General features: G+C 48.1%; 2 protein-coding genes and 1 long non-coding RNA gene across 11 annotated transcripts in view; 2 read left to right on the top strand and 1 right to left on the bottom strand.

Moving 5' to 3' along the window:
* The window catches only part of ZCWPW1 (zinc finger CW-type and PWWP domain containing 1), a 36,544-nt gene extending 25,031 nt beyond the window's left edge, over window positions 1-11,513 (top strand). For all 4 annotated transcript variants that reach the window (XM_080979758.1, XM_080979759.1, XM_080979756.1 and 1 more), the window contains exons 10-17: window positions 2,857-2,932; window positions 3,144-3,248; window positions 4,697-4,780; window positions 6,472-6,547; window positions 6,650-6,747; window positions 6,944-7,007; window positions 10,229-10,363; window positions 10,653-11,513. In XM_080979758.1, coding sequence (XP_080835884.1) covers window positions 2,857-2,932; window positions 3,144-3,248; window positions 4,697-4,780; window positions 6,472-6,547; window positions 6,650-6,747; window positions 6,944-7,007; window positions 10,229-10,363; window positions 10,653-10,975 — 961 coding nt within the window. In that variant the 3' untranslated portion in view covers window positions 10,976-11,513. The remainder of the gene's footprint in view (window positions 1-2,856; window positions 2,933-3,143; window positions 3,249-4,696; window positions 4,781-6,471; window positions 6,548-6,649; window positions 6,748-6,943; window positions 7,008-10,228; window positions 10,364-10,652) is intronic.
* A 599-nt stretch (window positions 11,514-12,112) lies between these two features.
* On the bottom strand, window positions 12,113-12,602 carry LOC308462409. The gene is made up of 2 exons (XR_013979124.1): window positions 12,512-12,602; window positions 12,113-12,410 (listed from the first exon to the last, which is right to left on the bottom strand). It is a non-coding gene; the product is annotated as an uncharacterized lncRNA (long non-coding RNA).
* Window positions 12,603-12,794: 192 nt separating this feature from the next.
* The window catches only part of LOC308462208 (phosphatidylinositol 4,5-bisphosphate 3-kinase catalytic subunit alpha isoform-like), a 38,976-nt gene continuing 24,122 nt past the window's right edge, over window positions 12,795-27,648 (top strand). For 2 of the 6 annotated variants that reach the window (XM_080979661.1, XM_080979666.1), the window contains exons 1-8: window positions 20,255-20,559; window positions 21,070-21,293; window positions 22,824-23,078; window positions 25,130-25,292; window positions 25,381-25,590; window positions 26,385-26,635; window positions 26,723-26,965; window positions 27,443-27,528. In XM_080979661.1, the coding sequence (XP_080835787.1) occupies window positions 22,890-23,078; window positions 25,130-25,292; window positions 25,381-25,590; window positions 26,385-26,635; window positions 26,723-26,965; window positions 27,443-27,528 (1,142 nt within the window). In that variant the 5' untranslated portion in view covers window positions 20,255-20,559; window positions 21,070-21,293; window positions 22,824-22,889. Of the gene's footprint in view, window positions 12,899-18,885; window positions 19,594-19,618; window positions 20,234-20,254; window positions 20,560-21,069; window positions 21,294-22,823; window positions 23,079-25,129; window positions 25,293-25,380; window positions 25,591-26,384; window positions 26,636-26,722; window positions 26,966-27,442; window positions 27,529-27,648 lie in introns of those variants that run through there. The other 4 variants (XM_080979664.1, XM_080979665.1, XM_080979662.1 and 1 more) reach the window with 4 other exon arrangements.

Here is a 27,648-nt window from a genome sequence, read left to right on the forward strand (position 1 = left end):
CAAAGTCAGAAAAGCTAAAGCACAGAATGAACTCAGGCTTGCTAGAGAGGTTAAAAGCAACAAAAAAGGCTTTTATGGGTATGTTCGTAGCAAAAGGAAGAACAAAGAAACAGTGGGGTCACTCAGAGGAGAAGATGGTGAAATGCAAACAGGGGACACAGAAAGGGCTGAACTCCTCAATGCCTTCTTTGCCTCAGTCTTCTCCGATAAAGAAAACAATGCCCGACCTGAAGAATTTGGAGCAAATGATTCAGCAGAGGAAACACAGCCCAGAATAACTAAGGAGATAGTACAAGAATACTTGGCTAGTTTAGATGTATTCAAGTCTCCAGGGCCAGATGAACTGCATCCAAGAGTATTAAAAGAACTGGCAGATGTGATCTCAGAACCACTGGCAGTCATCTTTGAGAATTCCTGGAGAACAGGCGAAGTCCCGGCAGACTGGAGGAGGGCAAATGTTGTCCCTATTTTCAAAAAGGGGAAAAGAGAGGACCCAAATAATTACCGCCCAGTCAGTCTGACATCAATACCAGGGAAGATTCTGGAGCAGATCATTAAGTAAACAGTCTGTGAGCACCTAGAAAGGAATGCTGTGATCACCAATAGTCAGCATGGATTTCTGAAAAATAAGTCATGTCAGACTAACCTGATCTCGTTTTTTGACAGAATTACAAGCCTGGTAGATGAAGGGAACGCAGTGGATGTAGTCTACCTTGATTTCAGCAAGGCATTTGACAAGGTGCCCCATGATATTCTTGTAAAGAAGCTGGTAAAATGCGGTCTTGACTATGCTACCACTCAGTGGATTTGTAACTGGCTGACTGACCGAACCCAAAGGGTGCTCATCAATGGTTCCTCTTCATCCTGGAGAAGAGTGACTAGTGGGGTGCCACAGGGTTCTGTCTTGGGCCCGGTCTTATTCAACATCTTTATCAACGACTTGGATGATGGACTCAAGGGCATCCTGATCAAATTTGCAGATGACACCAAACTGGGAGGGGTGGCTAACACCCCAGAGGACAGGATCACAGTTCAAAACGACCTTGACAGATTAGAGAACTGGGCCAAAACAAACAAGATGAATTTTAACAGGGAGAAATGTAAAGTATTGCACTTGGGCAAAAAAAATGAGAGGCACAAATACAAGATGGGTGACACCTGGCTTGAGAGCAGTACATGTGAAAAGGATCTAGGAGTCTTGGTTGACCACAAACTTGACATGAGCCAACAGTGTGACGCGGCAGCTAAAAAAGCCAATGCAATTCTGGGCTGCATCAAGAGGAGTATAGCATCTAGATCAAGGGAAGTAATAGTGCCACTGTATTCTGCTCTGGTCAGACCTCACCTGGAGTACGGTGTCCAGTTCTGGGCACCACAGTTCAAGAAGGACACTGACAAACTGGAACGTGTCCAGAGGAGGGCAACCAAAATGGTCAAAGGCCTGGAAACGATGCCTTATGAGGAACGGCTAAGGGAGCTGGGCATGTTTAGCCTGGAGAAGAGGAGGTTAAGGGGTGATATGATAGCCATGTTCAAATATATAAAAGGATGTCACATAGAGGAGGGAGAAAGGTTGTTTTCTGCTGCTCCAGAGAAGCGGACACGGAGCAATGGATCCAAACTACAAGAAAGAAGATTCCACCTAAACATTAGGAAGAACTTCCTGACAGTAAGAGCTGTTCGACAGTGGAATTTGCTGCCAAGGAGTGTGGTGGAGTCTCCTTCTTTGGAGGTCTTTAAGCAGAGGCTTGACAACCATATGTCAGGAGTGCTCTGATGGTGTTTCCTGCTTGGCAGGGGGTTGGACTCGATGGCCCTTGTGGTCTCTTCCAACTCTATGATTCTATGATTCTACTGCAGAAGCAACCACTGTATGTACGCATCTCTTTTTGTTGACACTAGCCCTTTGCAGGTGTGATGAGAGAGAAGGGATGCACTTGCTAGTCCTGCTTCCTCCATGACAGCTGTATGTCCAGATTCACCACTTTCCTTGCATTGAAGGTGCAAGAGATTTGGGAGGCCTCTGCACGCAGCTTAGAGCCCTGATCCCACACCTCCATGAGAGCCTCTATGAGAACAGCAAACTCCTGGTTCAGACCTTTGCTCTCAGAGCATGCAGAGTGGCAGGTCCAGACATAGGGATGCAATGGATGCTAAGACCTCTGCACTTCCTCAGGCAAGTTCAGTGGAACCTCGGGTTAAGGACTTAATTCGGTCTGAAGGTCCATTCTTAACCTGAAACTGTTCTTAACCTGAAGCACCACTTTAGCTAATGGGGCCTCCCGCTGCCACCTCGCCGTCGGAGCACGATTTCTGTTCTCATCCTGAAGCAAAGTTCTTAACCCGAGGTACTATTTCTGGGTTAGCGGAGTTTGTAACCTGAAGCGTCTGTAACCTGAAGCGTCTGTAACCCGAGGTACCACTGTCCTGTGTGAAAACTGAATGGCTTCCCTGCAGAAGCCATGCTGATTGCTCCTTAGCAAGGCTTGTTCTTCTATAATATACGACCTGCATGCTTAACATTTTAAGCCTTCAAAATAACTTTCCACCAATTTACTTCTGGACCGAAACTAGTATTGCATATATTGTCCTCCAGTCCTCCCAGAAGGGTAAAAGGTAAAAAAACCAGACCTTTAATAGTAACATTAGTTAGTTAAAAGATGAACAAATTGGCATTTGAGGTCTTCAAAAGCTCTTTTGGGGTCAAATGGGCCATATAGAAGACGTTGTTTGCTTTTTTAAACGGGGCTTCAAAACATTTCCCAGTCCTCTGTTAACAGCTAGCAGAAGCTAGGGTTGCCCTGGCGGTGTCTTCACAACAGTGTCTTTCGCTCTTTTCCAACCATGTGTTTATAGGTGGCCTGGAATTATAGAGGCTGATCCAGACATTGGAGAGTACTTCCTGTTCTCTTCTCAGGCAGATTCACTTCCTGTTAAGTATTATGTATATTTATTTTATATTATATTGTGCTTTCATGTTGGTGGGATAAATCTGACTTTATCCCTAAAGTAATTACTACTCAGCTCCAGGTGAAAGGTTCTTACCCACATTAGTCCTTATCTGAGATGTGTTCACACGCTGTCTCTCACAGGCATGGCACCCACCACAACTGACATGCTCTCTGTTTCCATTCCCATTTCAGTGCAAGTACCATGTGACCTTCTTGGGCAGCTCTGTGACCCGGGCTTGGATCTCTGCCTCCATGCTGAGGAACTTTGAGGAATCTTATGTGAAGGGAAAAGGCGTGGTAAGTGGGGCTTTTTGCTAATGGCGGCTTGTTCACAAAATAAGGTGTCCCTGTCTCCATGAGGCTATGGGTTCCAAGAGGGTCCAATGAACAGGAGGTGCCTTTTGAAAGGGAGCAGAATCTGGAGGAAGTTACAAACAATAGTTGGGAAAAGTGAATACTTCCCGACGCTTGCTCTTTTGCGGGTGGGATCCAGACCAGTCGCATTCGGGCATAAGAACATAAGAAGAGCCTTCTGGATCAAGGCAATATGGCCCATCTAGTCCAGAATGCTGTTCTCACAGTTGTCAGTCGGATGTACCAATGAGAAACCCACAAGCAGGATTCTAGCACAAGATCCCTCTTCCCCTCCTGTGGTTTCCAGCAATCAGAAACATTGTGGGGGCAAAGTCCTCTGGCTTTTTTCTGGCCCATGTAAGACCAGTCCGGATAGTTGGCCTTGGTGAAGATTTGACGTTTTCATCCCCAAAAAGTTTTTGATTTGAGTTTCTACTGAAATGAGGCTGCATTTTAATGTTGTATTTTAATCTTGTTTTTAAGTTGTATTTTAATCAATTGTTTTTATACCTGGTGTTAGCCGCCCTGAGCCCGGTCTTGGCTGGGGAGGGTGGGGTATAAATAAAATTTATTATTATTATTATTAAAGCATAACCATCATGGTCAGTAACCATCAATATAGCCCTCTCCTTCATGAATTTGTCTGATCCTCTTTTAAAGCCAGCCAAGTTGGTGGCCATCCCTGCCTCCTGTAGGAGCGAGTTCCATAGTTTAATTATGTGCTGTGTGAAATACTTCACTTTGCACGATTAAAGAGGAATGGGCACTCTTGTGCAACAAACCTGCTTCCCCCTCAAAAAAAAAAAAAAAAAAGCAGATGTTATGCAGTAAGGAAAATGACAGCAAAATGCACTGGAAATTATGGGGTAACAGTTGCCTGATACGACATTGTATATCCTCCCTGCAAACAAATCAAAATGAGTGCTCAATAAACAGGTTGTCTGCAAGCTGCCAAAATCTGCTAGCAAAGCTGGTGTGTGATTTCTGCAAGCTTCTTAATCCCAAAATCAGAGGAGAACTTTGTCCCCGTCCCCCGTTCCCTCCATCTGCAATCCAGCCCTGCAATTTGGAAAGACAGTTGCCTGATTAGGCCCCAGCTGCACAATGAACTTGGATTAATTTCAGAGCTGTCCAGCTATCATGACTTCCCCCAAGGCACCTTGGGAATTGTAGCTCTAGGAGGGTCAATTTAGGCGCAGTAGTGGCAAATCTGTGTATTTAAACTCAGATTTGCTCCAGACTTGTAGAAAGAGGAGCAAAAGTGGCATGCAGATAAGGATTGCAGAATTTCCCCCTCATCTGTTGATGTTAAGAAGCACACAGTCTCCACACACAGTCTCTCTCTCCCTCATTTCTTAAATCATAGCTATGTTCTGTATTTTCTTTTTGAGGCCAAGCTAAAGAACAAAGGTGACAAGAGGGACTTTGAAGCTGCTGTGAAGATGGCAAATGAAGCAGAGCAATTAAGCATTCAGGTGTGACACAGGCAGGTTCCATGACCCACCCCCCCTAAATCTAGGTTGATTTCTCTCTGGAATAATTGCATCCTTTGCTTTCACGCTTTTTGCAGAGGATGTTATTGGCAGATCATTGGGGCCCAATATCTTCTGTGTTCTCCTGTATTTTCTCAGACACGATCCATGTAGCAATTTTTGTATGGAATGAAATGGAAATCTTATTGATTTATTTAGAATATCCCACTTTACAGCCAAGAAGAGCTTTCAAAGCAACTTACAAAACATTCTTGCAATGGAAAATCCCATTCTAGTATTTTATCAGAAACAGAAATAACATGAGATTCTTAAGGATGCATTTCCTGCCATCATACTTGATCTTCCCTGGTGTTGCCCTCTAACCTCCACCTACTAGGCAGCAGGGCCCATTGGGAACCTTGGAGGCAAGTGAGTGACTGAGCAGCTGGAGCGCACTCAGATTTCAGCACCATCCTGTCTGCTGTGGGGTAGCAAAGGTTATTGTGGGTCTTTAGAGCCACTGATTTTTTAAAAAAAAAGAATTAAAAAGCTTCTCCCTTCCAGCTTTGGCCCATCATTGTTTTCTGTTGTGGGATTCTTGGTACATTGCTCCTTAATTAGTCATTTTATGTTCCCTGTGACTAATGTTTGTGTGGGGGAACAACAAGGGGAGAGGACTTCCTTTCGTTATTTCATTTCATTTTCTATCATCACTAGCAACTTGCAGCAACTGAATAGCATCCTCACAAGCCCTTGTGCTAATGCACAGCTCCCCATTCACATCTGCGGGTGTTGCACGGTGGTGTATTCTGTGAATCCTGTTTTGAATGAGTGGAGGAAGCGCAATACCACTGCTTGCACAATTTTTTTGTTTTGTTTTAACTTTTAGAATCCGCTTTTGAGCCTTTTCTTTCCTCACCTAAAATCTGCCATGCTATAAAATGTGCGGCCACACAAGGTGAACTGCTGCTGTTAAATGAGGAAGTTGTCTAGCTCCACTGTTGGTTTTGCATCCCGTCTCCTAGGATAAGACCACTATACAGCAGGGGCTGATAGTTTTGCCCTGGGTCTGATTTACTAATCTGCATGCATGTTCTTAACCCAGTCCAACCCAGATCCAATAGCAAGGAAGAAATCCGTGCACTCAAATGCATAGAATCATAGAATTGTATAGTTGGAAGGTACCCCAAGGGTCATCTAGTCCAACCCCCTGCAATGCAGGAATCTCAACTAGATCATACATGTCAGATGGCCATCCAACCTCTGCTTCAAAACCTCCAAGGAAGGAGAGCCCACCACCTCTCATGGGAGTCTGTTCCACTGTTCTTCCTAAAGTTTAGTTGGACTCTCCTTTCTTGTAACTTGAATCCATTGGTTTGGGTCCTAGCCATGAATATATTATGTGTGGGGAAGAAAATCCTAGCTTAAGCCAACTGGGGCTTCTAGTTGAGCAGGGCTAGTTTATAATGCCAAGGCTGGGGTTTGGAGTCTGTGGCATAAGAAGAGCGTGGTTCTGAGGCCATGCAGAGATAGCCTGTGCTCTGAGTTGCCATACATTTGGAGCTGGGGCAACTGACCTCCAGGGCAAAAGGCATGGCAGCCGGGAGCCCCAGCCTTTCTCTCCTATTAGAAATTGGGTACTAACTGAAGCATATCAGTACTATAACACCTACTCTTCTCTTTCACCGCACCAGGAGAGAATAAGGATATTTGGATTCTATAGCCGATTCAGCGGGAGAGAGTCACTTAAAAACAACAGAGACTTGAAAGGTACCTTGACATGCAGGATGGGGTCAGAAGTCAGAATATTGTCAGACGAGCTGAAAAACAGACCCCCCCACCCTGCACTCTTTGTTCCTTTTTGCATTGTAGATCATGTACACGTTACCTGTAAGCCTCCTGCCAAGAGGATCCGAGAACCAAAGGGTGGGAAGAAAAATGTATCAACATCAAACGAGAGCCAAGAAAAGGTTGGTTCAGTCTTTGCACTTTTAGAAATGTTTGGGCATCTCCCCGCTTTTAACAATCTGGCTACTGCAGACGGCCCCTTCATATATTTTCCTAACAGTCCATTGTGAGGAAGGTAGATGTTATTGGTCTAGTGAAGTTTTAGTAGGTCCATCATGTTCTCTCTGTTAACATTAACAAATAGTATCTCTCTCCTAGCTTCTGCCTGAGACACCAGTGATGAAATCTGATGGAGATTTCAAAAAGAAAACCAACATAGAAGGTGAGGTTTTGACCAGTCACCCTCCCCAGCAACCTCAACCTCAGGCCTCTCTTCTCTTTTAAGCTATGTGCCATAACTATGAGTGCAAGCTAGCGTAGGCTACTGGCAGGATCAACTTGGGGCTCTTCCAAACTGGTGTGTGGGTTTTTAAGGGGGGGGGCAGGGTGTATTCTGCAACATGTCATTGATGCAATCAAGACTATAGTTTCCACTTTATTAATTGTTCTGCTGTGCTTCCCCAATGCTACCATGTTGTTCCCATCTGTAGGGGCAACTTTTGTGCTACAGTAAAACAAAAACAGGGCAACAGCCACCCTGGAACATTTGTGTTTACTATTGATTTATTTATTTATGCAAATATTTAGAAACTGCACTTTTGTATAAAGAGAGAGAGAGAGATACAAACCACAAGGTGGTATACAACCTGAAAATACAACACTGCAGTAAAAACAATTTTAAAATGTCAGGCACATCAGTAAAAGCTGGATGGCAAAGAATCTGAGGTTTGAAAGGCCCATTTAAATACAGCGGTACCTCGGTTTACAAACTTAGTCCATTCCGGAAGTCCGTTCTTAAACCAAAACCGTTCTTGAACCGAGGTCCGCTTTCCCTAACGAGGCCTCTCACCGCCGGTGCCCTTCCACCATTCAGATTTAGTTCTTAGACCGAGGTAAAGTTCTCAAACCAAGACACTATTTCCGGTTTTGCGGAGTTTGTAAACTAAATGGTTCTTAAACCGGACTGTTCTTAAACCGAGGTACCACTGTAATATGGTTTTTAGAAGACATCTGAAAACAAACAGGGATGACTCCTGATGAACCTCTACTAGCGAGGTGTTCCACTAGGCAGGGAGTTTTACAGGGCTCAGTCCCTGGTAAGGCCACCAGAACCTGAGGGGCATGTGGGGCCTCCAAAAGTGCCCATCAGAAGGCCTCTGTGATTGAGATGTAGCATAAGGAACCAGGTGGTCCTTAGGGTACTTTAGGCCCAAGCTGTTTAGGGCTTTGGCAATTAACACAAATACCTTGAAACCAGGATGCGGGTGGCGCTGTGGGTAAAACCTCAGCGCCTAGGACTTGCCGATCGCATGGTCGGCGGTTCGAATCCCCGTGGCGGGGTGCGCTCCCGTCGTTCGGTCCCAGCGCCTGCCAATCTAGCAGTTCGAAAGCACCTCCGGGTGCAAGTAGATAAATAGGGACCACTTACCAGCGGGAAGGTAAACGGTGTTCCGTGTGCTGCGCTGGCTCGCCAGATGCAGCTTGTCATGCTGGCCACGTGACCCGGAAGTGTCTGCGGACAGCGCTGGCTCCCGGCCTATAGAGTGAGATGAGTGCACAACCCTAGAGTCTGGTAAGACTGGCCCGAACGGGCAGGGGTACCTTTACCTTTACCTTGAACCCAGCCCTCTGGCAAATTGCTAACCAGTGCAGTCTGCTCAGCAGCAGAGTAGTATGCTGTCAGTAGTCTGCTCCTGTGAGCAGTCTGGCCACCACATTCTGCGCTAGCTGCATCTCAGCCTTGGGTCCCTAGATGTTGTTGTACTACAACTCCCATCATCCCTGACCACTGGTCCTGCTAGCTAGGGATGGTGGGAGTTGTAGTCCAACAACAACTGGGGACCCAAGGTTGAGAAAGGCTGTTCTGGACCATATAGAAGGGCAGCCCCATGTAAAACATATTGCAGTAATCACGTCTTTGGGGTTATCAGTGCATGAACTCCTGGGGTCAGGCTTTCCTAGTCCAGTAGTGGTTGCAGCCGGCATACCAACAGAAACTGGTGGAAGGCACTCCTAGCCACAGAGGTCACTTGGGCCTCTAATCACAAAGATGGATTCAGGAATACCTCCAAGCTGCGAACCAAATCCTTTGGGGGGAATCTTACCCTGTCTAGAACAGGCAGTTGACCTTTACCCTGGACACAGGAGCCATCCACCCACAAGGCCCCTGTATTTCTAAGTGTCAAGGTCAGCTTGTTGGCCCACATCCAGTCCACCACTGCATCCAGGCACTGGTCCAGGGCTTGCACAGCGTCTCCTGACTCAGATGTAATGGAGAAATAGAGCTCAGTGTCATCAGTATACAGATGACACCTTGCACCACGCGTCCTAATGACTACTCCCTGTGGCTTCAAATAGATGTTGTGTAGCATTGGGGGGTAAAAGGTGCCCTTTGGCACTTCACAGGGTAAGCACCAGGGCCCCCAAAGAGCATTCTCTCTACTTGGGGCATGATCCTGCAGGGTAGGAAGAGAGGCACTGTGGCACAGTGCCACCAGTTCCCATCCCGCAGAGTCAGCCCAGAAGGATACCGTGGTCAATGGTATCAAAAATTGCTGAGAGATTGAGCAGGGCTGCACTCTCCCTGTTCTTTTCTCTATAAAGGTCATCCATCAGGGCAACCAAGGCTGATTCGGTCCTGAATCCAGGTCTGAGCCCAGACTGGGATGGATCTAGTTGGTCAGTCTCATCCAGGAATGTTTGCAGTTGTTTCACCACAACCCTCTCTATCGCCTTCCCTAAAATGGGGATATTTGTGACCAACTGATAGTTGTTAATTGGGTCCATAACCAGCTTCTTTAGTAGTGGCAGCACTGTCACCCCCTTTAAAGGGGCAGGCACCTCTCCCTCACACAGTGAAACATTCACTACATCTTGGACCCACCCGATCAAGACCCCACAGCTTGTTTTCACCTGCCTTGAAAAGCAGAGATCCATAGGGCATGTAGTTGGGCATATACCTGCCGGAACCTTGAAATGTTATGAAAAGTTATAGGATTTTAGCAGGAAGGTATGGGGCATACACCACTTGCAAACAAAGCAGTGTGACCTCCTTCAAACTTCTTGCAGGCACAAGCAGCACTGAAAGTCTGCTGGTTTGTAACCACCCCACAACATCATGAGCATGATGCATACTCAATAAAAAGGATATCTGGAGGGGCTCCAGGTTAACATTAAATCCATCAAAAAGAAGAAGGAAAGTGGTACCTTGGGTTACATACGCTTCAGGTTACAGACTCCGCTAACCCAGAAATAGTGCTTCAGGTTAAGAACTCTGCTTCAGGATGAGAACAGAAATCGTGCTCCGGCGGCGCAGCAGCAGCAGAAGGCCCCGTTAGCTAAAGTGGTGCTTCAGGTTAAGAACAGTTTCAGGTTAAGTACGGACCTCTGGAACGAATTAAGTACTTAACCTGAGGTACCACTGTATACAACTTGTTCACACAGGGGCAAAACAAATCAAGTCATCAACTGAAGGTACCCCACTTTCATCAAAGAGGAGCAGGAAAGAGATGGCAGTCCCCAAAGCTGCTGCTGTTCCAAAAGGATCTGTCCAAACGAAGGCACGGGATGCTCAAAAAGGTAAGAGAGAGCTCCTTGTTCTGTATGTGAGAAACCTATAATGTTTGCTGCTATGTCAGCCCAGAAGCACAACTGGGAATGAAATCCCAAGTTGTGAAGCCTTTTTGTTATAGTTCAATAGTTGTCTGACATTCTATTTAGCACCCAGCAAAGGAAGGCGGTAGAAGGGACTGTTTTGCTCTGGCAAGACGGATTGTTCTGCGCCCTTAGATACGGGAGAGGATATTGTTCTCCTCATGCAGGATAACTCTCTGGGGAGATCTTCACTGGCTTTTGTGTTCCTCTCAAGGTTCTAAGAGCTCATTCGCTGCTCCATGGTCTAAGAGTGCCACAGCTGAGCAGCTCAGCTCTTGCAGATACGGCAGCAGCCCTCCCTTAATGCCCTCCAGTTATCCAAGCAAGAAAGACAGTATGAGCAAGGCTGATGTCTCCCCAGTGACAGAAAGTGAACTGATGTTGAACAGGGGTGTTGTGGGTCTTGAGGAGTCGAGTGAAGCCATGGCCCAGGAGAAAGAAGAAGATGAAACCTTCAGCAGCCAGGAGATGGCTGTCTTTGCTGAGGAGAAGAATTACTCTTCTGATGAATTTTCATTGGTCTTGTTTGAGGAGTAGCCTTTCAGAAAGGGGTGTGTCCTGACCTCAGGTGTAAAGGGTGGATAATTTCTTCATCTATATAAGCCTTCCCCACCCAGCCTGGTGTCTTCTAGGTGTTGTGGACTACAACATAGTCGTGAGTTTGAGAGCACTGATGGAAAGTAGACATACTAAGCATAGCAGAGGATGTGAGGAAAAGGTTCTTGCAGCTTTGATTCTTGAGTTTAATCCACCTAGGAAGTTTGTGACAGCTTGTTTTTAAACAGGGCTGTGAAAATCCCCCTTTCCCGTTCCTTGGTTAAACAGGCAACTGGAATCACAGCTATAAACAAGGCAAGGAAAGTAAATTCACCCTTTAATAAATCTGATTGACTTGTTTAGAACTTAGTGCAAAAGAGAAACCAGGTGAAATGGCAATCGAAATTTAGGAGTTGTTTTCCACTCATTTGGAAGGTTACAAAAAATCTTGTCTGTGTTTAAAGATGTACAACATTTCCCCCGGTTGTTTATAATTACAATTCAGCAAAGCTCTATTAAAATCTGGTTTTGGATCTAACCGAGTGTCCTCCTGTTTTACCGATTTCATAAATGCTAGAAGCATGGTCGCACACTTGTACGGAGACTGATAAAATGTACAAACCACACACAGCTACCCCAGTTGGGAGGAATAATTAAAGCCACTCATTCGCACAAACATAGACTATGGAATGATAGGCTGTTGTCTGCAACAAAGGCACTAACAAGTTTGTATCAGAAAGCTTTGTATTTAACTTCTGAGCACCAGCCTGATCTTATTAAAGTTTTATTCAAGGTACAATGGCACACGGACAGCAGACCAGGGCTGAAGTCGTCCCACAATATTTGGTCACAGGTTTCCCTGCCATACGCAACCAATCTTGAAAGAATCTTGTTCTGTCACTTCTCACGTGGCTCATTAAACAGCTATCTAATGTGTTCATGTCAGCCCTATATGCTTCTTTCAGATCCATTAGCCTGCTTGTCTCCCTGCCTCATTCAAGCTCAGTGCATGAAAGATAGCTGAGTTACACCAAAGTACACTGAAGTGTGCATTGCATGGTTGTTCTTCTACCTATCGTTTGGTGGATTTGTTCTTTTAACTTTGCTGTAAGAACTCAAAAGAGAAAAACTCTGGGCTGTAGGAAGGGGAGGAGGATAATTAGAAACCACAGTTTCCTTGAGATATGCACCGTATACACATATTCTTCAATTTCCCCTTCGTTCTCTTCCCATGTATGCATTTATAGAGCTCAGAGCAATGTGGTAGAGTGGTTAGAGTGTGGTCTGGAACCAGCCCGGCTGTAGGAAACCCAGACACAAATTCCCATTCGGCCCTGTAGTTCACTGGGCAGCCTTGATTCAGACTACCTCGCAGGTTTGCTGTAGGGATAAAATACGGGAGAACAATGATCGACTTAAGTTCCTGGGAGGGAGGCTAGGATAAAAGGCAATAGAAATACAATGTAATCACAATAACACCAAAAAATAATTTAAAAATAAAAGCACCTAAACAGCTTGTTCAGCAATGGAATTTACTATTAAATGGAATCCTCCATTCTCTGAACTCGCTGAACATCATTCTAGCTAGTAGAGAGGAAAGGTTGGAAGGAACAATCAATGTGTTAATAGCTTCACACCTCTCCTCTATAGCTTCACAGTGGGGTGGCACTAGCCATGTGCCAAGATTCAGAACTCCACCTGCTTCTAACTGTCACTTAACAGCTGATAGAAAGTTCCAGAATCCGTGTGGTTTAAGTGGTCCAGGTACATGTAGCTGGTGAGCCGTATCTTGGTCAGTTTTACTGCATAAGTAACTCCTTCATTTACTCTCCTTTCACCCAGTGATTGGAATTTAAGGAGGGCCCTGCTGGATTAGACCTGAGAGCTCGGGAGAGGCAGAACTAGCCAAAGAGCAGTGAGCACGTGAGACAAACATTTGTTTGAGTCAGCGTCCTTCCGCAAAAAGCACTGTGACTGGGGATTCCTGATAAAATACCGTACTTTTCGCTCTATAAGACGCACCAGACCACAAGACTTTGGAGGAGGAAAACAAGAAAAAAAATATTCTGAATCTCAGAAGCCAGAACAGCAAGAGGGATCGCTGCGTAGTGAAAGCAGCAATCCCTCCTGCTGTTCTGGCTTCTGGGATAGCTGCGCAGCCTGCATTCGCTCCATAAGACGCACACACATTTCCCCTTACTTTTTAGGAGGGAAAAAGTGAGTCTTATAGAGCAAAAAATACGGTAATTGCCTCTGATTAAAAGTTAGACCTGTCAGCCACCTTGGACGATTCCTCCCTCTCAACCAAGGGTGTATTCTGTAAGCTTGGTTTTGCTTTTTGCAAAAAATAGCAGGGTTTGTTTGTTGTGACTGAGCAAGCAAAGCACCACAAGGTTTCAGAGGGAGGGAGTGTTCCCTACTTCAGCTTGCGGGGGCCTCATACAGATCCCTCCTCTCTCAGTGTAGCACCAAAACACTCCCAAGCCACCCTGATTCAGCTGGGGTTTGTTTCTATTCCTCTTTGCTTTCGAGAACACCTTCTGAGTTTCTCCATGTCTTTCCGCTCTCCCTTCCTCGAGTCTTCCTTGCAAAAAGGGGATAATCAGATCATTTGAAAATGTCTCACTGACGTTAGCTAAAAGTATGGAAAAACTAAGCCGCTCGCTTAATTTGCATAATTTATTCAGATCAGGGAATGTGACTTTCCTGCTGTTTTGCAGACTTTGGGCATTTATTCTTGGTGGAGATTACACGGTGCATGGAGCATAATTAAGATCCCTGCCCCCACAGCCTATATTCTCTCTATGGATTAGTTTATCAGTACCTTTCAGTTAAATTGGCTGTGGCCTGGAGTGCCATTTCACGTTTCAGGGTGTGCCTGTGTCGTGGGACAGAATGACAGATGAACGGCAGGTGGGCAGGCCGCCGCTCAAGTCTTTCTTTGGCGTGGCTTCCTGTCTCTGGACTCTTGCTTCTTGCCCGCCCAGTGGCTTCTGGAGGAGAGTGGCTAAGTTTTTTTGACCCGAGGAGGAGCCACTAGCTCTTTGCTGCCTCCACCCACCCCTTTGTCTCTCTCGGCTGCTTCTTCGTGCCCTTGAAGGCCTTGGTCTGAGACGCTGGGAGAGGAAGACGCAAACCACAGTGCTGAGGGAAGTGGCGTCTTGCCCAAGGTCACCTATGACAGAGACAGGAATAGAAAGGGGGAAGGGGAGCCACTTCCTGGCTTCCCATCCCACGCATGCCATGGCTCAGAAATAGGAAGTTGGCATGGGATTCTCACACTGATTTAATATACATGACTGGGCACAACATGCTTTTTTGTTTTCTTGGCTAGGAGGCAAGAACTTGAAAGTGACTTCTACAAAAGAGACTCCCAAAATATTTAGCTAACAGGACCTGCCTTCTCTCTCCCCTCCCCTTCTATTCATGTTCCTCCGTCTCCCCTCTTTCCTTTAACTATGTCAAATATCTTGGATAAATTGCTGAGGCGTTTTATTCGTAAAGAACAAAAAGGATTCTTTCGATTTGTGAAAGGAAAAAAAGGCAGGCCCTGATTTTTGCGGGGGGGGGTGGTGGTGGTGGAAGGATATTTCTTTTTCTCTCTTTTCTCTTTAAATTTTTTTTTAACCCAATAGCTTGAAGTTCATGCAGCATTTTTAGGGGATGACTCAGCATTTGGCTCCAGCCACTTGTGTGTTCCAGACAGATGCCCTGGTCTAGATGTTGAGAAATGCTTGTTTTCGTGGCCGGCTGCCTTGAATGAGGCCAGTCCATCCCCACAGCATTCCGCTTCTCCCCCCCATTTTCTTTTCCATATGGTAATAAGCATTGGTCTTGTGCATAAGGATTTATTTATTAATGTGGGGTATTCAGACAGACCTGGACTTCTGTCTTTATTTGGGTGTGTGTTTTGTTTTTTTAAAAAAAGTTCTTCCCCACCTTTTCCACTTCAAACGAAAGCACCCATCATGGCAACAAACAACTGGGATTGAAACAAAATTTGAAACGTCACCGCACAATCCAAAACCAGCAGGCTGATGCCTAAATTATGGAGAGGGAGACAAAATCAAGCAAGGGCCAGACCAGGCGAAGAAAAATGTCTTAAGAGGGCAGAAAATCAGCAATGAGATGGATTCGAGACAGTATGCTTCTGAATACTAGTTGCTGGAAACTTCAGAAGAAGGGAGTGTTGCTGCTCCCAGTTCTTGCTTGCAGTCTTCCTTTTGAGGCACCTGGCTGCTACTGTGACAACAGGGTGATGAACAAGATGGGGCACTGGCCTTATCCGGAAGGCTCATCTTACGTTTACCTCCAGGGGCAAGGCGTTTTGCATTTCAGGGATTTAGTGAGGCAGAGCAGGGTAGGCAAGGATCTGGGACTTCTGACCTTACATCAGAGATGTGATGCCGCTTAAGTCAGCCCAGAGGTGATTCCTCCTGACATTAGATGCTCTTATTCTCAAACCAGGGCTGTCGATCAGCAGTGTAGAGGACCTCCTTTGTATGCAAAAGGGCCCTTGCTTCTGTAAAGGTAAAGGTAAAGGTAAAGGGACCCCTGACCATTAGGTCCAAACGTGAACGACGCTGGGGTTGTGATGCTCATCTCGCTTTACTGGACAAGGGAGCCGGCGTACAGCTTCCGGGTCATGTGGCCAGCATGACTAAGCCGCTTCTGGCGAACCACAGCAGCGCACGGAAACGCTGTTTACCTTCCCGCCAGAGCAGTACCTATTTAGCTACTTGCACTTTGACGTGCTTTCGAACTGCTAGGTTGGCAGGAGCAGGGACCGAGCAACAGGAGCTCACCCCGTCGCGGGGATTCAAACCACCGACCTTCCGATCGGCAAGTCCTAGGCTCTGTGGTTTAACCCACAGCGCCACCCGCGTCTGTACTTAATGGTATCTCCAGGTAGAGCTAGGAAAAACTCCCTACCTGAAACCCTGGCGAGTTACAGCCAGTCAATGGAGGCGATGCTGAGCCAGATGGAACCCAACTGTCCTTCCTTGGAGGGTTTTAAGCAGCGGTTTGACGTTCATCCATCATGAATGCTTCATTTGAGATTCCTGCATTGCGGGGGGTTGGACTGGATGACCCTCAGGGTCCCTTTCAACTCTATGCTTCTGAATGGGCTGGCTCTGCATAAGGCAGTTTGTTGCGTTCCTAATCTCTGATGTCCACCCCTCCACACAATGCATCGTTAACTTATGAAGCTCTCATTTCAGAGCATGGTGGCGATGGCCACCAACTTAGGTGCCATTGGAAGAGCATTAGAGAATCTCATGGAGGAGGAAGAGAGAAGCTCTTTTGAAGGCTCCACAGTTGGAGGCAGAAAATGCGTATGAATGCCAGTTGATGGAGGGGAGAGATTTGAGCTCCTGTTCTCGAATCCTGCTTGTGGGTTTCCCATTATGGGCACCTGTGTGGCCACTGTGAGAATCGGATGCAGGACTAGATGTGCCGTTGGCTGGATCCAGCAGACTCTTCTTATGTTCCCTGTTCAGGGAAGTTTTTAATATTTAACACTGTACTGTTTTTAACACTTGATTGGGAGCCACCCAGAGTGGAGCCAGATGGGCGGGGTATAAATAATAAGTTATTATTATTATTATGGCTGTTGCTTGCATTGAATGCAGGGAATCTCCATGGGTTACAGCTGCAAGGAAGGACAGTTGCCTTTGTGCCCTCCTTGTGAGGCTTTTTGGGAGCAGGCGCTGTGGGTTAAACCACAGAGCCTAGGACTTGCTGATCAGAAGGTTGGCGGTTCGAATCCCCGCGACGGGGTGAGCTCCCGTTGCTCGGTCCCTGCTCCTGCCAACCTAGCAGTTCAAAAGCACGTCAAAGTGCAAGTAGATAAATAGGTACCGCTCTGACAGGAAGGTAAACGGCGTTTCCGTGCGCTGCTCTGATTTGCCAGAAGCGGCTTAGTCCTGCTGGACACATGACCCAGAAGCTGTACGCCAGCTCCCTCGGCCAATAAAGCGAGATGAGTGCCGCAACCCCAGAGTCGGCCACGACTGGACCTAATGGTCAGGGGTCCCTTTACCTTTACCTTTTTAATTGGCCACTTCAGGTGAACATGCAGGACGTCGGGTCAAACAAGACCTGCAGAAAGGGACTTTTTATTTTGTGCTTGCTTGCTATGGTCAGTAGGAGGTCAGACAACAGAGGCACCAGGCTAAAAGCGAGGAGGTGCCTTACTTCCTTTAAAAATACTTGCAGCAGCTTGTGAGGTCATTGAAAACAATAATAGAGTGGTACCTCGGATTACAGACGCTTCAGGTTACAGACTCCGCTAACCCAGAAATAGTGCCTAGGTTTAAGAACTTTGCTTCAGGATGAGAACAGAAATCGTGCGGCGGCAGCGGGAGGCCCCATTAGCTAAAGTGGTACCTCAGGTTAAGAACAGTTTCAGGTTAAGAACGGACCTCCAGAACGAATTAAGTTCTTAACCCGAGGTACCACTGTACACCTTAGAATCTTAGATCTGTTGGAAGGAACCATCTAGTAGTCCAACCTCCTGGAATCCAGGAATCACTGCTACAGAATCGCTGGCAGGCGGCCATCCAACCTCTGTTGAAAAACCTCCAATGGGGGAGAGTCCAACAACTTATGAGGGAACCCCTTCCAGTGCTGAACGGCTCTTACTGCCAGGAAGTTCCTCCTAATGTTTAGTCGGAATCTCCTTTCTTGTCATTTGAATCCATTGTTCTGGGTCTTCCCCTCCAGAGCAGCGGAAGGCAAGCTTGCTCCATCATCCATGTCACAGCCCTTCAGATGGCTCACCTCTCAGTCTCCTCTTCTCCAGGCTTCTCCTCCGCATGCCTTCCAGCTTGCCAATATCCTCCTTAGACACTTCCAGCTTTATGCTGGACATTCCCCCCCTGCCCCCCATGCCTTGATTGCAGCCTTCTCCAACCATGTGCCCTCCAGCTGGTTTGGACAACTCCCATCAAACACCAGTGTGTGGTTGACGGGAGTTGCCATCTAAAACATCTGGCAGGCACCATGTTGAGAGAGAGGCTGCTCTAGGAGGAGAACCAATTGGGGCCTGCGTGGGTTGGCTGGAGCAGGATGAAACACACATGCAGTTCATTATCAGACAAGGGAGAGTTAACATCAGCAGCAGCATCATCATCATCATCATCATCATCATACTTTTTCTTCTTTGGCAATCACTTGTAGCTGAGTAATATTGTCTTCCATAAACACGGTTTTAACAATGAGTCCGTAAGTGACTGGGAGGCCAATTCTGGATCTGCACGTCCTTCCACAGTGGGGACATTGGTTTCCGGGCAGGAGTTGATCACGGTGTGGATTTGCCAAGCGTGCCTTCCTCGTAGCACGTTTCTCCCTTGCGTCCTGAGTCCGAGTGTCTTCAAAGCCCACGACACCTTTGGTAAAGGCTGTTCTCCAACTGGAGCGTTCGCAGGCCAGTGTTTCCCAGTTGTTGGTGTTTATACTACAATGCTGAGGTTAAACCAACGCTCCCATCCCTTTTCTCCTTTGCTTTGGAATATAAGGGTTATGCCCAGGGCTGGGGTCCTAGTCATTGGAGGCTGGACCATTCAGCCAAGGGAGTACTGCCCCATTAACTTCAGCCTGCCCCAACCTGCCTGCCTGCCTTCTTATTTACACCCAGCAAGGGGGTAGTTGACGCGGGTGGCGCTGTGGGTTAAACCACAGAGCCTAGGACTTGCCGATCAGAAGGCCGGCAGTTTGAATCCCCGCGGCGGGGTGAGCTCCAGTTGCTCGGTCCCTGCTCCTGCCAACCTAGCAGCTCGAAAGCACATCAGAGTGCAAGTAGATAACTAGGTACCGCTCCAGCAGGAAGGTAAACGGCGTTTCCGTGCGCTGCTCTGGTTCGCCAGAAGCGGCTTAGTCATGCTGGCCACATGACCCGGAAGCTGTACGCCGGCTCCCTCGGCCAGTAAAGCGAGATGAGCGCCGCAACCCCAGAGTCGGCCACGACTGGACCTAATGGTCAGGGGTCCCTTTACCTTTACTTTTTAAGGGGGTAGTTTGGGCTGTCATTGGCTCTAGCGCCACCTACTGTTGGGCTCCCTGCCTCCCGCCCTACCAGCCTCAATGGGCACCAGCCACCACGGCCTGATGCCTGCCACATCTTTACAACCACAGCTCCAAAACTTGCAGGGAAAGGCCACAGCTAGGTGGCAGAGCTTCCCCAACAGCATCTCCAGGGAGGGCTGCCTCCTGAAAGAGTGTTAGAAATTAGCACTTTTGTTTTGTTTTTGTAAAAAAAAACCCCTCAAAATCATATTATAATGCATACAAAACAGAGAGAACAAAGCTATAACAACAGATGAACATTGAAAGATGAAAAACAAAACCTGTAAAACGAAAAGCACTTAGAATGAGTACAGTTGCGCGTCAGTTAAAATAACAAAGCCCAAGTAAAGAACATTAGCATTATCTGATTCTTAAGTGTCGTTACAGATTTGCCAGGCTTGTGACCAGGGTTGTCTTGAGAATTGTCCTTCTGCTGTCTATGTAACAAAGGAATGCCAGATCATATAAGAAGCACCTGGAGGTTCTGGTCCTTGTGGACATCTCAAGTTCACCCCCCTCATGTCACCACCACAACCCCCCCTGGGTGGTAGGTGAGTCTGAGAGGTAGCAACCGTCCAAGGCTGCTCCTGGGGAATGAAGACGGATTTGATCTTGTCTGGGGTTAGACCTGACAAACCATGCTGGGATGGCAACAGATGGCTGCGTTTGCCAACCTGGTGCCCTCCAGATGTGCTGGGGCTGGTGGGAATGGTGGTCCTGCACATCTGGAGGCTGCCAGGTTGACAAAGGATGCCATACCAATGAACGTCCCAGGAAAGCTCTCCCCGTCTGAGCTTTTGCACGCGACACCCAAATTAGTATCTCAAAACATACTGCGGAATCACACACAAACACCCCACCACCACCACCACAATCGAGCCCCTTTTGTGCAAATGTCTGTATCAATTTACGCAAGCCGCGATGATTCCATTTTCTCCTTGCTCTCTCCCCTCTCCCCACATTTTCCTATCTTTAGGGCAGGTTTAAAAAATTGCAGTCATCCTTTTTCTCTCTCATTCATCCCCCCCCCACCTTTCCTGGAAAGAAAGGGGGGGGAGATAAACACACACACCCCCCCCTCCATCTCCCAAAAAGTGTCCCTTCCTGGCTGACATTGGGATGAATGGAGGTGTTGGATGGGGGGGGGGGAGATGCCCCCTCTTTGCTGCTGGAATTCGGGTGTTGCAAGAGGTGGGTTTAAAAAAAAAAATAATATTTTAGAGAACCAATTCTCTCTCCCTTTCCCCCGTTCCCCTCCCAGCTGTGTGAGAAACCCCGGATCCAACGGAAATCCGTGCTTTTCCATGCCGGATACGCGGCTTGCAAAAGCTCTCCCTGGCCGCTGGAAAGGGGGAGGCGGGGGAGAGAGGAATGGGACCCGATGGTCACAGCAGTAGGGGAGGGAGAAGGATCTTTCGCGGTGGGGGGGTGGGCTGGGGAAGGAGGAAGAGCCTCTGCATCTTTCAAAACCAAGACCTAACCTTGCCTTCTCTTCTGATTCAAGGATCCGGAGGCACGTAAGTCGCTTTCTTTTGTTACAAAACCCTCTTTTCCAGTGGTGGGGATAACGTAGACCAAGTTGCCGGCGGCGGAGGGGGGGGGGCGGAGGGCGGGGAGGAAAAGGAATATATTGATGGGGGCTACCTGCTTCGTTCCTTCGGGGACTCCAGCTGGCAAAAGCAAGGAGGGCTCGGGTTTTTATTTTCCTGCCTTCACTAGGAAATATCCAACCCCCCTCTTTGCCAAAGCATGCGTCAAACCCATCCACAACAGCAGCACCCCACATCCTTTCTAAAATCTGGACACAGAACCGTTTCCTTGAGTTTATGGGGGCTGGAGGGGGGGGTTGCTCTTGGAAAGGTGGGGGGTGTCTCACCCCACCAGATGTTTCAGATATACATTTAGATGTTTCAGATACGATATTCAGATATTCATTCTGTCTCCCCACCCCCCCTCAAGAGCCTTCCTTCCTTTCCCTTAGAGTGTCTTTGATTATGATTAATTCTATTTATTTATTTTTGCAACAGTTTTTGACTGCAGGAAGGGAGGAAAATGGTTGGCTGGCATAGAAGAGAGACAGCCATGAGGCTCAGACCAGCCGACAACGGAAGCCTTGCAATGCATTCCTAAGGAAACTGTTGGATCCTTACACACACACACACGGAAAAAAACACACCCCACATTTGCACAAGGGGGAGAAAAGAACCCTGAAAACCCTCAACCCTGCTGATTTCCTACCCGTTGCTCTAGAGTAAGCAGCCTCGAGGGGGTGATGACGCACATGGGGGGGGGGTGGCAGGATCCTTAGAAGGGATGCGCTTAAAAGACTCACCTCCATGGACCTGGGGAAAAAATGGGTTTGATGGCTATTGACCGGGCTTGGGGTATGGGGTTTTCTTTTTTTAATTGGAGGGGGTGGGGAGACTCTTGTCTGGAAAGCTGAATGATCAGATTTGCTCTCGGAGAACTGGTCGGTGTAGAATTTTCATAGCAGCATTCTCCTAAACTGTCGCTGTCTTTGTATAATGTAAGGTCGAAAGTGTCTCTGTGTATATATGTATATTTGTATGTGTCTGTGTGTAATGCTATGGAATACAGTTGTGTGAGGGAGAGAGATTTATCATATGCAAACCTCTTGGGAATGACTTGTGCAAGAAAGCTGATATTCTTGCTTCCTCCAACCTGGTGCCCCCAGCTGCTTTGGACTACAACTCCCACCCTCCAGCTGGGAAGGCTGAAGAGAGTTGTAGAGCAAAGCGGCTTGGACTGGGGGTCTCCAGAGCAACCTTGCCCACCCTTGTCGCTTCACAACAACAGACTCTCCTTGTGGAGATTCACCAAAGTCCCGCTCTGAACATTTTCCGGGGGCATTGCAGGGATTTGTTTATTTAAGTTGTGGCAGGGAGTTAATCTTCTCAGGCTCAAATTTAACCTGGCTGTATTTTATAACACGTATTTTTTTTTAATACGTCCTCCCAGAGGTTGGGCATTTTAATAAACAAACCTGTGGTATTACCTTGCTATCATAGAATTGTAGAGGAAGAGAACCCAGGGAAGGGCCATCTACCTCGGCCCCCTGCAATGCAGAAATCGTGGCTAAAGAATATGACGAATGGCCACCCAACCTCTCTGTATAATATCTTCTAAGGAAGGTTGAGTGTTGCACATTTGAACGGATGCATAAAGCGCTGCTAGATCAGGCAGTTTCTTTTCGTTTTAGTCCAGCATCGTTTGTGTGTGTGTGTGTGTGTGTGTGTGTGAGAGAGAGAGAGAGAGACTCATAGAATTGCAGACTTCCCAAGGATCATTTAGTCCAACCCCCTGCAATGCAGGAATCTCAGCTAAAGCATCCATGACAGATTTGCCATCCACCGCAGTCCATGCTGCTAAAACAAAACACTGAGACTTTGTTCTAGCCAAGGCTTTGCTGAAAGTCATGAACCTTGTTGGCTCTGGAAACCTGTGAATCTGTTTGTTGGTGTCGTCAGGCAAGAGTGGGCAGGTGCATGGGCCAGATCAGTTGCCCAAACTGGGGAAAGGGTTACCATCTGGGTCAAATGGTGAATCCGCAAGGTGCCATCTTTTCAGTGCAGTAGGCAGAGACCTTACAGGCTGAAATCCTCTTATTCATTCCTGGTGCTGCATCTATATAATCTTGGGTGGCCAATAGCAAGGGGAGGGGTGTGTCAGTGGGTGGGGCATGTGAAGCCCACCCTCCCACTGGGGAGGAGCCAGCCAATCCTAACCCTCCTCTCTCTCTCTGTGTCTTCCCCATCTCCAGGTGGACAAGATGCTTTAGCCTCCTGACTCTAGCACCGTGTCGAGCTCCTCCTACCCCTTCGCAGCCATGCCGCCGCGCCCCTCGTCCGGGGAGCTGTGGGGGCTCCACCTCATGCCCCCGCGGATCATGGTGGACTGCTGCCTCCCCAATGGCATGATCGTCACGCTGGAGTGCCTGCGCGAAGCCACGCTCCTGGGCATCAAGCACGACCTTTTCAAGGAGGCCAGGAAATACCCCCTTTTTCACTTGCTGCAGGTAAGCCGACCCTGGGCAGCTAAGGAAACGGGAAGCCGGGAGAGGGAAAGCTTCAGCCCGCTCTGCAGGAGAGGGATTTAGCGAGCCAGGAGCAAGGACCTCTGGCTTAGTAGACCACAACATTAAAATGAGTTCCCAGTGTGATGCAGCAGCAAAAAAGGCTGATGCAATTCTAGGTGGCATCAACAGATGTCCAGTGTCCAAGTGAAGTAATTGTTGTGGTTGTTTAGTCGTTTAATTTTGCCTGTGATAAACCTAGGTTCAATTTGACCTCTTTTAAACAACAACACTTTATGGCCTCTGAGCATCTCCCTCTCTAGACTTGGGAGATATTTGTTGTTTAGTTGTTTAGTCGTGTCCGACTCTTCGTGACCCCCTGGACCAGAGGACGCCAGGCACTCCTGTCTTCCACTGCCTCCCAGTTTGGTCAAACTCATGCTGGCACCTTCAAAAACACTGTCCAACCATCTCGTCCTCTGTCGTCCCCTTCTCCTTGTGCCTGGAGCATCAGGGTCTTTTCCAGGGAGTCTTCTCTTCTCCTGAGGTGGCCCAAGTCTTGGAGCCTCAGCTTCAGGATCTGTCCTTCCAGTCAGCACTCCGGGCTGATTTCCTTCAGAATGGAGAGGTTGGATCTTCTTGCAGTCCATGGGACTCTCAAGAGTCTCCTCCAGCATCATATTTCAAAAGCATCCATTCTTCGGCGATCAGCCTTCTTTATGGTCCAGCTCTCACTTCCATACATCACTAAGTGAAGTATTAGTATCACTCTATTCTGCCTTGGTCAGACCACACTGGGAGTGCTGTATGCAGTCCTGGGCACCTCAGTTTAAGAACAATATTGACCAGCTGAAGTGTGTGCAGAGGAGGGCAACCAAGATGATCAAGGGTCTGGAAACCAAGCCTGATGAGGAACGGTTGAGGGAGCTGGGTGTGTTTAGAAGGGAGAAGACTGAGAGATGATAGGATTGTCACATGGAAGATGGAGCAAACTTGTTTTCCGCTGCTCTGGAGGGCAGGACCCAAACCAGCGGATTCAAGTTATAAGCGAAGGCTGGGAGAGACTCTCAATAAACCATAAACAGTATATACTATTCATTGTATTGAATTGCAGATTTCAACAGAAGTAACTCAAAGTTCAGCGAAAAAAGTAGAAGCCCAGTGGATCAGTTCATTCTCTAATCAGTTTATGCATGAGGTCCATATATGTGAAGGTGTCTATTCCACCTGTCTGTTCATAAAGTCCAACAAACCACACGAAAGGTTGTTGCAGTTCCACGGAATCCTTTCACAGAGTCTAAGACAAGGATTTCCAGAATATTAGCCTTGTTTTCGCCATCTTGGGCTTCATCAGTGGTACAAACTCTAAGTAATGCAAACAAATACAATATCGTAACCTCATATATTTTACAGCAAAATTAATATAAAAACCGTCAACAACCGTACATACCATATATGATATCACAGGACAGTTGTTCTTATAGCATAGTAGAAGCTGCTGTAAGCAGCAGCTTTTACAGAGTAGAGTTTATATGGACAAGCACAATATTGATTCAAGTAACTTTGGGTGAGACTCTCTGCTTGAAAGTCCTGGAGAGCCACTTCTGCCACTCAGTGTAGACCAGACTGAGCTAGATGGACCAAGGGTCTGACTAAGGAGAAGGCATCTTCCTATGTTTCCCTATATCATCCATCAGTTTCCTTTCGAAGCTATCTAAGCCCATTGCCACACCTTGTGGCAATGAGTTCCGTAAGCCAGCGGCGCCTTTTGTGTGACGAAGTTACTTCCCTTCTGCTCTTCCTGTACCTATCCCCACATCAATACCGTTGGGCGACCCTGCATTCTAGCATTATGAGAGAGGAAGGAAGGAAGACATAGAATGACAGGATCATACAATCACAGAATTGTAGAGTTGGAAGGGACCCCCAAGGGCCATCTAGTCTAACCCCTGACGATGTATCTGGGAAACGACTGGGTTAGGGAAGGAAGTCTAGTGCATGGGAAGATGGGTCTCTGGGAGGTGTTCAGTGTCTCCCTTTGCTTCCCTACCCAGGAGGAATCTTCCTACATCTTCGTAGGGGTGACGCAGGAAGCCGAGAGGGAAGAATTCTTCGACGAGTCCCGGCGCCTTTGCGACCTCCGTCTCTTCCAGCCCATCCTGAAGGTCATTGAGCCGGTGGGAAACCGGGAGGAAAAGATCCTCAACCGGGAAATTGGTGAGTCCGAGGCCAAACTAGACAAGGGGGGGTCAGTCGAGTGGTACCCAGAAGGCTTGATGGTCAAGTGTCCCTCCTTTGCTCCCAGGGTTTGCGATCGGGATGCCCATCTGCGAATTCGAGCTGGTCAAGGACCCCGAGGTGCAGGAGTTTCGGCGGAACATCCTGTCGGTTTGCCGCGAAGCCGTGGAGACCCGGGGATCTGCGGGGCCCCCGAGTCAGGCTCTGTATGTCTACCCCCCCAATGTGGAATCCAGCCCAGAGTTGCCCAAACACGTGTACAGCAAACTGGACAAAGGTAAACTGGGGCTTTATTAGAGGCATAGGGACAGGAATTGGGTGTGTTTCTATAGCATGCATTTAATTTTTACGATGGAGGGGCGAAATGTTTTGGCGAGGAGGCATTGTTGTGTGTTTTTAAAATCTGGGGGAAGGAGAAATGTGGCCGGAGGAGAGATACCACTTTCCCCCTGAGTGAACCCGATTAGATTAATTTCCTGATGGCTTCCCTTCAAAGCCATTTTGGACCATTGTAGGTTCAGGTCTTTGTGACCTGTTTCTGCTGTTAGTATTTGTGAGAACGGAAGTTCAGTTATGAGAGCAAGGATATGCCCGGGGTCCATTTTTCCTCACCGGATGTCCCCTTGTGATGTGTTGCGCACAAGACACATCATATGGGGACTTTCGGCGAGGAAAAATGGCAGGCGCCACGGCAGCGAGCAGCTCCTGAAGCCAGCCAGAGCCAACTGTGCTACCAGGTTGGCTCCGGGCTGCTGAGGCTGTTGCTATCACGTTTCCTGGGGACAGATTTGCAGATCTGGGGACGGGATTTGTCCAGGGACAAATTTGCAAATCCGGGGACAGTCCCTGGGAACCGGGGATGTCTGGTATCCCTACTGTAGAGTAGGCCAGGCTGAGATATAGTGACTTCGCCAGAGGGTCCTCCTATTCCCTCTCCCCCCGCCTCCCCCCACCCCGGCCACGCTGACCATGCGCTCTCTCTCTCTCTCTCTCCGCCGCACCATACCAGCTCACCCGAATGACAGTTCCTTGTCCTGCTTTTCCCCCCCACCCTCCTTCCGTCTCCTGAAGGTCGGATCATAGTTACCATTTGGGTTATTGTGTCTCCAAACAACGACAAACAGAAATACACCCTCAAGACCCCCCACGACGCGTTGCCGGAGCAGGTGATCGCCGAGGCCATCCGGAAGAAGACACGGAGCATGCACCTGTCGCCGGAGCAGCTGCGCCTGTGCGTGCAGGAGTACCAGGGGAAGTACCTCCTCAAGGTGTGCGGCTGCGACGAGTACTTGCTGGAGAAATACCCGCTCAGCCAGTACAAGGTGAGGTGGCCCTTCCTGATCACAGCCCTGCCTCCCTCCCTCCCTTCCACACCCCACTCACTGCCTCCCCTCTCCCTGCCCCCCCAGTACATGAGGAACTGCATCACCATCGGCCGCCTGCCCCACCTGATGCTCATGAGCAAGGAGAGCCTCTACAGCCAGCTGCCGGCCAACGTCTTTGTGCTGCCCTCCTACGCCCGCCGCTCGGCCACCTCTTCCCACGTCAACGGAGACGTCCCCACCAAGTCGCTCTGGTCCATCAACAGCCTCCTGCGCATCAAGATCCTGTGCGCCACCTACGTCAACGTCAACATCCGGGATATCGATAAGGTTGTGGGCGGAAAGGAGCAAGTGAAGCCAGGGAGGGAGTACGGGGCCATACAACTCGCATTGCACAGACCGACTCCCTGTTTATTTTCATATTTTATATAAATTTATATACAAATCAAATCAAGGGGTGGCAAATTTTGCTAAATTTATTCTGTGGGAGGGTGGCTCCTTGGAGAGGAAGGGGCCAGTGGCGTTAAGAGCAGGAGACCCCCCAACTCTTTCCTCTCTTCCTCTTAGGACTCATAGAAGGGACCTTGAGAGTCACCTAGTCCAAATCCCTGCAATTCTGGAATCTCAGCTAAAGCATCCCTGATTCAGATAGCCACCTCTGCTTAAAAACATCCAAGAAAGGAGATTCCACAACCTCCTGAGGGAGTCCATTCCACAGTCAAACAGCTCATACCGCCAGAAAGTTCTTCCCAGTGTTTAGTCGGAATCGCCTTTCTTGTAACTTGAATCCATTGAATCCCTTTCCAGATCTACGTCCGGACGGGGATTTTCCACGGCGGGGAGCCCCTTTGCGACAACGTCAACACGCAGCGTGTTCCGTGTTCCAACCCTCGGTAAGTGTGGCATAACTAACGGGTCCACCTCGCTCAGAACGGCCTTCATTGAGATCCGTGGCTTTCAGAATCTCAGGCGGGGGGGGGTCTTTCCCAGCCCTGCCTAGAGATGCCATTGAG

Source organism: Podarcis pityusensis, assembly GCF_964106645.2.
Source record: "Podarcis pityusensis genome assembly, chromosome: 13".
In the NCBI taxonomy this organism is placed as follows: Eukaryota; Metazoa; Chordata; class Lepidosauria; order Squamata; family Lacertidae; genus Podarcis; species Podarcis pityusensis.